This window comes from Melitaea cinxia, chromosome 5 (assembly GCF_905220565.1).
Source record: "Melitaea cinxia chromosome 5, ilMelCinx1.1, whole genome shotgun sequence".
In the NCBI taxonomy this organism is placed as follows: Eukaryota; Metazoa; Arthropoda; class Insecta; order Lepidoptera; family Nymphalidae; genus Melitaea; species Melitaea cinxia.
In genome coordinates, this window is record NC_059398.1 from 16,092,979 (window position 1) to 16,105,583 (window position 12,605).

General features: G+C 38.2%; 1 protein-coding gene across 1 annotated transcript in view; it reads right to left on the reverse strand.

The window, feature by feature from the left end:
* Positions 1–474: 474 nt before the first annotated feature.
* The window catches only part of LOC123653726, a 166,806-nt gene continuing 154,675 nt past the window's right edge, over positions 475–12,605 (reverse strand). Inside the window, exon 3 of the mRNA XM_045589714.1 lies at positions 475–833. Within this exon, the coding sequence (XP_045445670.1) occupies positions 696–833 (138 nt within the window). The 3' untranslated portion in view covers positions 475–695. The remainder of the gene's footprint in view (positions 834–12,605) is intronic.

Genomic DNA, 12,605 nt, shown 5'->3' on the forward strand with positions numbered 1-12,605 from the left:
AGTGTGGTACCATGGTAAGAAAACCAGGATCTGATGAAGGCATCCCAGACAAATCGAGGGAAACTCTCGAAATTCTCATTATAATGATTTTTAATTTAATCGAAAGCCGACGTTTATGATATGGTCACATTTAAATTTTATCGAGATCTGATTACAACTTTTGGAGTAATCTTTGATAATGCGTATTTACTTGAATATTTTTTCATCTACCTCTACGTTGAATTACTTGTCGATATTATTGAAGTCGGTTTTTTTTTTCGTTTGCCTGAAAACACAATTATTGATGATATCTATACCAGTATTATTGAGCTAAATGGTGAGTAAACGCACTAATATTGAGTACTAGGGGTGAAGCAGTTGTGGAAACTATAGTATGAGCATATGATATGGAACGGTATTACTGTAAATAAGACATTTTTATGTCATATTTTATATGATTTTTTCCCATAAGAAAAATATTGTGATTTTGTTCTTTAAATAGCTTTTTTGTTTCATTTCGTTATCAGTATTATTTTAATATTGTAGAACGACTGAAATAGTACCAAACAAACCTAAAATGTCAAAAATAACCATTACGAAGTCAATGATCGGTCACTCGTCTTCTATCTTATATTCTTTCCACTCTCGAGGCGGGAAATAAATCTACATCCCGACAGTAGAAAATTGAGTCCCTGCCAACTGAAACAACGGTCTGGTTATGCAAATAAAAATAAATTTCTTACCTTTATAAGTTTGTTCTGCAACTTCGTCACAGCCATACGTTCGCGTTGCGTTCGTCGCTTCTCTTCCTCCAACTGGTCTTCAAGTTGCTTTATTCTCTTCTCCAGAAGTTCCTAGAACAAAAATAAATAATATTGTTAATTGTTTATCGTTAAATAATGAAAACTTACCGCGGGGATTTTTTAATAACATCAAACAAAATTATGGAGAAAGAACTGTAAAACATATTAAGGTTTGGGCCAATAGTACAGTAAAATTAGCTTCACTAAAGAATAGACGAATTATTTGGCACCTTATGTCCACTTTCCTGCGAACCGTCAAAGAATATTGTTAATGTTTGATAAGTTAATATTATTAACATTTCAATTCATTAAAGCATATGAGCCAGTTGTTAATCATGTGGTTAAAAAGGTTTATAAATTTTCGTTATTTCCCTTGAATTATATTACATTTGTTTCTTTGTTTTCAATATTCTAAGATATAATGTAGTAAGTAATAAAAACATTTATAGCGATACTAATTATGTGTTCTACTATAGTTTTGTTCTACTAGTAAGAATAATGAAAAAAAATTGTTTTAAAATATTGGTCACGCTGACACTGACAAGTATTCGAATAAATTTTAATAACTTCACAGCAGTTGTAACAAACTACGAAAATTTTAATTATGCACGAAAATAGGTCTGTAGTTCTACAGACGTTGTCTTATCCAAAAAAACAACCACTAGCTCATTGCAACGCCATCTATTGGTTTCAAATGTAAACCTAACTATTTAAAAACTAGAAACACATAAAAAAAGATTATTCCAAGACGTACACACAAATACATGTCACACAGATACATTTCTAATGAAAAATATACACTTCGACAAAATTACAAAACTTACACGGAAGAAAACTTTAACAACACATACATACGAACATATATTCACGCACAATTAAACGCATCCCTTAAATTTTAAAACGTCATAAAATAGACGTTATTAACATTCACGAGACTTATAATTAATTGTAGAACCGGCTCATTAACAAAGGACGAAACCGAACAACAGCCCTTAAAGTTTTCAATTACAACAATCGAATTGCAGTCCTATGCCCTTGTGATTAGAATCTAATGTCATTTTGTGACGGATATTCGTATATAATAATGATAGACAAAGGGACTTGACATAGAGAAAGATTTCAGTATATTCATTTATATTACATTATTACTTAAGATAATAATATCAAAAATCAAATCACTATGATATAGGAACTTATAAATTTTACATTTTTAAACAATGAACGAATGACATAAAGTCCAGAAACCTTAGAAAAATTTAAATTTAATCACATAATTTTTTTAAATAGTTACTATGATTTCCCTAGAAATTCGATATGAAACTGATCTGATAGAGTTGATGAAAAACCTTCTAAAAAAAAATTCCGGCCATAAAATCAAAAATTTTAAGTGAAGTGTAAAACTATATTTCGCTGTGTGGTTACGGCAGTAAGAAAATAGCCATCTCTTCCCGTGGGTTTCGTAAGAAGTGACTAAGAGATAACACAGTTCCATTACCAACATGGAACTTAAAAAGCCGACCGATGGCGGGATAACTATCCAACTGCTGTTTTGAAATACACAGGACGAAGACGGGCAGCAGCGTCTTCGGTGCGACAAAGCCAGCCCTGAAGTCAAGAACCCGCCTGCCCAACGTGGTGACTATGAGCAAAACAAACGAGTTCACCATTCATTTTTGACGCGAACTTGTGATGAAAAATAGCCTAGTCTCATAAAGTCAAGTCAAAGACACTTTCAGTGTTTTAATATTTTATACAAACTATCGCTTCAGCCTGTAATATCCCACTACTGGGCATACGCCTCTTTCCCCATGTAGGAGAAGGATCAGAGCTTAATCTACCACGCTGCTTCAATGCGGGTTGGCGGATATACAAACTATACCCAATTTAATTATAATAGTCATAATACAATTTACAAGTTGCATTGTATGTCAAACTTTCTCGACCTCTGGCGCCGCAGGACGCATGCGTCATAAATAAAAGCTGAATTCAAGAGGGGGTGAAATCTTTTGGAAATATCGCTAAATTAATGGCCATAGTTATTGGATATTGATATGGAAGATGTATTCTCACTTCCCTTTATCATATTTCAGGAGATTACCTTCGTACAATGTGAACGATAAATTCTATGCACCCTTTCTATCTTTTATGCCTCTTTTATAATTTACGTATTAAAGATTAATATTTCAGTTTCATTAAAGTACAGAATAGTTTTTTGAAATTCAGATAATTTCGTTGTAAAGTATGGAATATCTTCTTAAAGAATTTGTAGTGGTTACTCGCGAGATTTTGAGATCAAATATAGTCAGGTTTCATTGTAACTTGTAACTAGTTCAGTGATTCAGACCAAAAGATTGCCAGTGGCAGGTTTTGTAGAACGAGTAATGGACCAAAAATAAGGTACGGGCGCATTCCTTATAATTTCTCAATTTAAGAAAGTAGTAAATCAACAGCTTTTAACATTTATAACAGTCGTACCAGTATTAATTTATACTTTTATGTAATGACTTATATAAAAATAATAATAACTAAATGTGTATGTGTTGTACCTAAAGTCCCTTTATACATAAATTACCTTAATATTTTACGAACAATCTTTTAATAATTGAAATTACTATGATTTTAAATTCATTTCTTCTAAACCCAACCCGACTGTTAGTGATATTGTTTTCTACTGTACTGACGCCGGGTTAAACACATTATCTTATTTGTCTGCCGATCTGTCGATCTGAATCGAAATGCGTTATGGTTTAAGATGTCATGTTCAGGTGTTTACGCAAAACTAAAACCCTCTCTTGCTTACATTACTTTTGGTTATTTTTTATGAGGCCTAGATATGGTATGCTGTATGCAGTATATTGTGGTTCCTAAACTATTGCTTATAAAATGGTATTTAAAGCAATGCATTTCGCTTGTAACTACCTCTACAGGTTAATTTTGAAGTATAACAAATTTATAGACTCGAGTGAAACAACGCAAATTTGTAGTATTGTACAAATAGCCCTATTCACTAACCGCGTCCTGCAAGATTCAACGCCGCCCTTTTCAAGCCCTCCATCATTTTTCATTCGCTCGATAAATTCATTTCCAGGCCAGTCGGGATGTCAACCAGGAGACGATTCACTCCTTATTTCCTATACATAAGCTTGTATATTATGTACGTATATCCGTCTTAATTAGTTGTTTACTGTATATGTACTTTTATTTTACTTGAGAATGTGTACGATAGGTTAAGGAAACAAATAGGACTTGTAGTATTGTAAATGTATAATTATGATATATATACCTACTTATACAAAACGTGAACAAAGAAATATTAATAAAAAATTTGAAATTCGACGCCTGAATTTTCAATTCAACTTTTTAAATCATCATCATCATCATCATCATCACATCAGCTCACGGTCACGGAAGCGGTGGGCATAAGCCTCCCCTAATTTTTTCCACGACGGTCGGTCCTGCGCAGCACACATCCAGCGGCTTCCCGCGACCCTAGCCAGATCGTCGGTCCACCTCGTTTAAATATTTTTATTATATTTATAAAAGTAATTATTAAACTACTTCACAAATACAAACTTTAAAATATACGAAAAAAATTCTAAACAAAAATTAAAAGCTATAACTTCAAAAAGTTATATATAATATGTTAAAGAGATAATCTTCAAAATGCTGGTATTGTAAACATTTACGTTCCAAATCAACTAGAACCGTTATTACAAAACAAAGTTGAAACACTCAGAATTCTCAATATTTAAATACAGTCCCAGGTTATTAAGTTCGTTACAAATTGTACTGCAATTATTTTGTAGCTGTATAGCGACCATTACTTTTGTGGAACGTTTTCAATCATTCCGGATATGAAGATTTTTTTTTTCTGTTATCAAACAGATGTTGTAAACATTTTTAGATACAAGATTATTTTAAATGTAACTAAAATTTCTAATTTATTTCTAGTCAATAATATTTCTAGTAGCTAAAGTTAGTAACTATAAAATTACAGTAATTCTTTCTTTTATTTGAATAATCTATTTAATTAAAGTAAAAAATAGGCCTTTGTTTCACATTTATTTATAGGTATTACAGATTTTGAAATGTCTTTCGATGTACACGCGAGCTTAAGATTATTAGTATGTATATATAGATGTATGTATATATAATATATTCATGTAAAAATAAATAACACACCAATTAACACTGCTGTAACATAGAAACATAGAAACTCACTGTAACATAGAAACTCAATAATCCCCTTTCCACAAATCTAAGGGTCCATTTTTATTGAGGCCTATTGTCACAGCTCCTGTCCATTTGTCTACGTGACGAAGGCTCCATTGTATCGCGTACACATAACACCAATACATCAATTAGGTACAGACTCTCGGGGAGAACGTTTCTATTTATAAAAATAATCTTCTGTTTACGATTCATTAAAAAAGATAATAATGAATCAAGAAGGAAAAATGCATAAAAATAAAAATAAATATATGGAAAATAAAAATACATATATGGAAAAATAATAGTTGAGAAAAATGTAAGAAATATTTTAGTACACATAGGTGTATTCAGACACCGATACCGACACCGACACTGACACACCGATACACCGACGCCGACACAACTATACCGACATAATGACACCCACATAATGACACACCGATACACCGACATAATGACACACCGATATACCGACACCGACACTGACACACCGATACACCGACACCGACATAATGACACACTGATATACCAACACCGACACAACGATACCGACACTGACACACCGATACACCGATACCGACACAACTACACCGACATAATGACACACCGATACACCGACAGCGACATAATGACACACCGATATACTGATACCGATACAATGATACCGACACCGACGCAACGATACCGACACCGACACAACGATACCGACACCGACACTGACACACCGATACACCGATATTGACATAACTTCACCGACATATTGACAACCCGATATACTGACACCGACACCGTTATACCGACACTGACATAATGACAACCCGATATACCGACACCGACACCGTATACCGACACCGACACTGACACACAAATACACCGACACGGACACAACTACACCGACATAATGACACACCAATATAACGACACCGACACCTATATACCGACACCGACATAATGACACACCGATATACCGACACCGACACTGACACACCGACACACCGACACCGATATAATGACACACCGATATACCAACACCAACACAACGATACCGACAACGACATTGACACACCGACACAACGATATACACTGACATAGTGACACACCGATATGCCGACGCCGACACAACGATACCGACAGCGATATGCCGATACAACGATACCGACAGCGAAATACCGACACCGACACCGACACCGACATACCGACAACTGACACACCGATATACCGACACCGACACAACTACACCGACATAATGACACACCGATATACCGACACCGACACCGACACCGACATACCGACAACTGACACACCGAGACACCGACACAGACAAAACTACACCGACACCGACAAAACTACACCTACATAATGACACACCGATATACCGACACCGACACCGATATACCGACACCGACATAATGACACACCGATATACCGACACCGACATAATGACACACCGATATGCCGACACCGACATACCGACATAATGACACACCGATATACCGACACCGCCGACACAACTACACCGACATAATGACACACCGATATACTGACACCGACACTGACACACCGATACACTGACACCGATATAATGACACACCGATATACCGACACCGACACTGACACACCGGTATACTGACACCGATATAATGACACACCGATATATCGACATCGACACAACTACAGCGACATAATGACACACCGATATAACGACACCGACACCGATATATCGACACCGACACAACTACACCGACATAATGACACATCGATATACTGACACCGACACTGACACCGACACTGACTCACCGATACACTGACACCGATATAATGACACACCGATATACCGACACCGACACTGACACACCGGTATACTGACACCGATATAATGACACACCGATATACCGACACCGACACTGACACACCGATACACCGACACCGATATAATGACACACCGATATACCAACACCGATACAACGATATCGACAACGACACCGACACGGACACAACTACACCGACATAATGACACACCGATATAACGACACCGGCACCGATATATCGACACCGACATAATGACACACCGATATACCAACACCGACATAATGACACGCCGATATACTGACACCGACACTGACACACCGATAAACTGACACCGATATAATGACACACCGATATACCGACACCGACACTGACACACCGGTACACTGACACCGATATAATGACACACCGATATACCGACACCGACACAACGATACCGACAACGACACTGACATACCGACACAACGATACCGACAACGACACTGACACACCGACACAACGATACCGACACAAATACACTGACAGTGACACACCGATATACCAACACCGACACAACGATATCGACAACGACACCGACACGGACACAACTACACCGACATAATGACACACCGATATACCGACACCGACATAATGACACACCGATATACCGACACCGACACCGACATACCGACATAATGACACACCGATATACAGACACCGCCGACACATCTACACCGACATAATGACACCGATATACTGACACCGACACTGACACACCGATATAACGACACCGACACCGATATATCGACACCGACACAACTACACCGACATAATGACACACCGATATAACGACACCGACACCCATATATCGACACCGACACAACTACACCGACATAATGACACACCGATATACCGACGCCGACACAACGATACCGACACCGACATACCGACAACTGACACACCGATACACCGACACCGACAAAACTACACCGACATAATGACACACCGATATACTGACACCGCCGACACAACTACACCGACATAATGACACACCGATATACCGACACCGACACAACTACACCGACATAATGACACACCGATATACTGACACCGACACTGACACACCGATACACTGACACCGATATAATGACACACCGATGTACCGACACCGACACGGACACACCGGTACACTGACACCGATATAATGACACACTGATATACCAACACCGACACAACGATACCGACTGTCAGTTGTCGGTATGTCGGTGTCGGTATCGTTGTGTCGGCGTCGGTATATCGGTGTGTCATTATGTCGGTGTAGTTGTGTCGGTGTCAGTATATCGGTGTCGGTGTCGTTATATCGGTGTGTCATTATGTCGGTGTAGTTGTGTCGGTGTCGGTATATCGGTGTGTCATTATATCGGTGTCAGTGTCGGTGTCGGTATATCGGTGTGTCATTATGTCGGTGTAGTTGTGTCGGTGTCGGTATATCGGTGTCGGTGTCGTTATATCGGTGTGTCATTATGTCGGTGTAGTTGTGTCCGTGTCGGTGTATCGGTGTGTCATTATATCGGTGTCAGTGTATCGGTGTGTCAGTGTCGGTGTCAGTATATCGGTGTGTCATTATGTCGGTGTAGTTGTGTCCGTGTCGGTGTATTGGTGTGTCGGTATCGTTGTGTCGGTGTCGGTATCGTTGCGTCGGTGTCGGTATCGTTGTATCGGTATCGGTATATCGGTGTGTCATTATGTCGCTGTCGGTGTATCGGTGTGTCATTATGTCGGTGTAGTTGTGTCGGTATCGGTGTATCGGTGTGTCAGTGTCGGTATCGTTGTGTCGGTGTTGGTATATCAGTGTGTCATTATATCGGTGTCAGTGTACCGGTGTGTCCGTGTCGGTGTCGGTACATCGGTGTGTCATTATATCGGTGTCAGTGTATCGGTGTGTCAGTGTCGGTGTCAGTATATCGGTGTGTCATTATGTCGGTGTAGTTGTGTCGGTGTCGGTATATCGGTGTGTCATTATGTCGGTGTCAGTGTATCGGTGTGTCAGTGTCGGTGTCAGTATATCGGTGTCAGTGTATCGGTGTGTCAGTGTCGGTGTCAGTATATCGGTGTGTCATTATGTCGGTGTAGTTGTGTCGGTGTCGGTATATCGGTGTGTCATTATGTCGGTGTAGTTGTGTCGGCGGTGTCAGTATATCGGTGTGTCATTATGTCGGTGTAGTTTTGTCGGTGTCGGTGTATCGGTGTGTCAGTTGTCGGTATGTCGGTGTCGGTATCGTTGTGTCGGCGTCGGTATATCGGTGTGTCATTATGTCGGTGTAGTTGTGTCGGTGTCGGTGTATCGGTGTGTCAGTTGTCGGTATGTCAGTGTCGGTGTCGGTGTCGGTATATCGGTGTGTCATTATGTCGGTGGCGGTATATCGCTGTCGGTATCGTTGTGTCGGCGTCGGTATATCGGTGTGTCACTATGTCGGTGTAGTTGTGTCGGTATCGTTGTATCGGTGTGTCATTATGTCGGTGTAGTTTTGTCGGTGTCGGTGTATCGGTGTGTCAGTTGTCGGTATGTCGGTGTCGGTATCGTTGTGTCGGCGTCGGTATATCGGTGTGTCACTATGTCGGTGTAGTTGTGTCGATATCGTTGTATCAGTGTGTCAGTGTCGTTGTCAGTATCGTTGTGTCGGTATCACTATGTCGGTGTAGTTGTGTCGGTATCGTTGTATCGGTGTGTCAATGTCGTTGTCGGTATCGTTGTGTCGGTGTCGGTATATCGGTGGGTCATTATATCGGTGTCAGTGTATCGGTGTGTCAGTGTCGGTATATCGGTATGTCATTATGTCGGTGTAGTTGTGTCAGTATATCAGTGTGTCATTATGTCGGTGTAGTTGTGTCGGTGTCGGTGTATCGGTGTGTCAGTTGTCGGTATGTCGGTGTCGGTGTCGGTGTCGGTATATCGGTGTGTCATTAAAATTAAAAAAATCTAAATCAACGAACTCACGATTACTGGATACAGATCCATGTCCTATAAAGGCAGTTAGTGCTATAAATAACTTCTTTGCTAATATTGGACCTAGCCTTGCTAAAGAAATAAAATTTTACATCATAACAAACAAACACAGATACTTAATGATGAAAATCAATCGTCATCTTTTGTTATTTTTCCTACAGATCAAGAAGAAGTTAGTTCAATCATTATGAATTTAAAGACAGATAGTGCACCTGGTCATGATAATATTCCTACAAATTTTTTAAAAAAAATCAAAAGACTTAATAGTTCCCATTCTAACTTATTTGGCAAATCTCTGTTTTACTAAGGTATTTTTCCTCTACTCATGAAACAATCTATAATTATCGTAGTAGTTGTATCGTAGTATCTATAGTAGTTGTGTCGGTGTCGGTATATCGGTGTATCATTATGTCGGTATATCGGTGTGTCATTATGTCGGTGTAGTTGTGTCGGCGTCGATGTCGGTATATCGGTGTCGGTATCGTTGTGTCGGTGTCGGTATATCGGTGTGTCATTATGTCGGTGTCGGTGTCAACAAGGTAATAATTAATTATTATTAATGGTGATATAAAACGTATACCTATTATAAATTAACAACCGCAAATTGCTAGCACACATCTTACACACACACACACACACAGTAACAGTAACACAAAGCTAAGACAAAGACCCTCAAAGCGACCAAACATACTTAGTATAAGACGGACAAATTAGAAATATACAAAACTTAATACGAACAAATTAAATACACTCGTCCCTCGTCACCGGTCCATGAATGGTTGACAACAACTGACGTCGTCTCGCCGGACAATGGCAGATTAACCCGTCGAATTAAACGAGGCCCGGTGAAACCTTTGCGACTTCGTGTGTAGTTTAAATGATAAGTGACATTTGATTAAATTTTTTAAATTTAACTTCCTAAGTTTATTTGCAATTTAAGTTTACAGTGTCTTAATATAACAAATAGACTTAGATATCGGTTTCAGGGTATTGCAAATTTCACATTGGGTACTGCTTATTTTGATGTATCTTTACTCATTTAACGTGATCAAATAATTAAACTAAAAGAAAAGTTGTTAGCCCATGAAATTTTGATGTTACTTGATACCTACAATAATAACAAAGTACGTAGTTTTAATCCAGTCATTTTCACGGGATCCAGATTAAAGGTAAAACTCGAAGCACAGCTGATTTGAGATTAAAGAAAAAAAGTTAATCAATCTAAAACCTAATTTTATTTAATAACTGTAAAATTATAAAGATCCTGCCAACCATTATACTGACTAAAAAAACGAAGTCTTAGGTAAGTATCCGCTTCCGCGTATAACTTAACATATAACAAATATGAAGTCACCCTCTTTCATCCATCATTAGCGGACAAAGGCTAATCTAAGTCGAGGGCACTTCATCACAGAAGATCGGCACGATAATTAACACGAGATTACAACGATATAACATAACTCGGGGTAAATTGAGTTAATATTGATATGTTTAATTAAGTTTTGTTGAGCTTCCCTGATGGGTAGGTTAACTGCTCAGTGCAGTGCAGTGCAGTAACTTTTTATTGTTTATGCTCAAGGTGGCCTATCTATACTGGTATTGTGAAGCTGAAGAGTCTTTGTTTGAACCTTCTAATCTCAGGAAGTACTTTTTTTAATTGAATTTTTTTTTTTTTTTTTTTTTGTTAATAGTCTATTTACCGAAGAAGGCAATAAGCTATTAAATTTTTTTTTATGTTGTTGAAACGGTGGACTCCTCCAACCTTGTGGGCTGACGGCATAAAGAAAACAGCAGAAAGATTTAGAGGGTATAGGACCGGACGAAGTAGCGAGCATTAGGCGAGGCCTACGTCCAGCAGTGGAGTTCTAAAGCCTGGTGGATGGATGGATGATGGATGATACGGCGAGGCATAGCTTGTTTAAGCAGCAGCCATTGTAGCATAGTGCAGTACTGTACAATTTTATTAATTTAATTCAAATCAAGAAAATTAATTAAGCTTGTAACAGTGTTGCCAATTTTCTTTGTACGTATCTAAAAATTTGGAATACTTTTGGTGTAGCTTTATACACATCAAATTAGGTTTTTAGTTTTTTATAAGATAAGCTTACCTTTTATATTTGATTGACAAGACGACTACGGACTTCAACAATCAATATTTGGTTTTATTTGAAAGAATAAAGAAATTTTACATTAACTGCAAATGAATGTTTGGTACTAATTTCGTATTAGAACACTATCAATAGTAAATATAGCCATGAATAATTATAGTGACCGGCCATTACAAATCACATTACAAAGCTTCAATACCTACATAACATTGTTTTCAACGTTACACAATATTCTTACAAATCAATACCCTGCATAAAAATGTACAGATTCTGAGCAAATTGTGTCGCGTTAAAGCGCTAAAAGTAATTTTGTTTTCAGTTTAAAAGTTCGTTAAAAACTTTTATATGCCGGTCGACGGTCGTTCGGTTCCGATGGCGCTGTAGCTGGACGCGGATGGAAATCAGCGTTTAATTGAATTTTAAATGTTAAACTTTCATCCGTTTTTAACGCGACTGCGTTAAATGACCATTGTTTTTACGATTTGTGAGCCCTATTGCGATAGATTAAATGTCGGTTATTGATTAGCCTATAATTCCTTTATAAATATGTAATCAAATGTAAATATTATACAGTTTTATATGAGGTAGAGCATAGTCGGAAAAATCTTGTTTAAAATCTGGAGCAGTCCGACTGTAAAAGCCAAATGATACTACTCATAAGTCATAAGTAGTGCTATGATTATATGAGTAAGTTAGCCAGAAATTATGGGG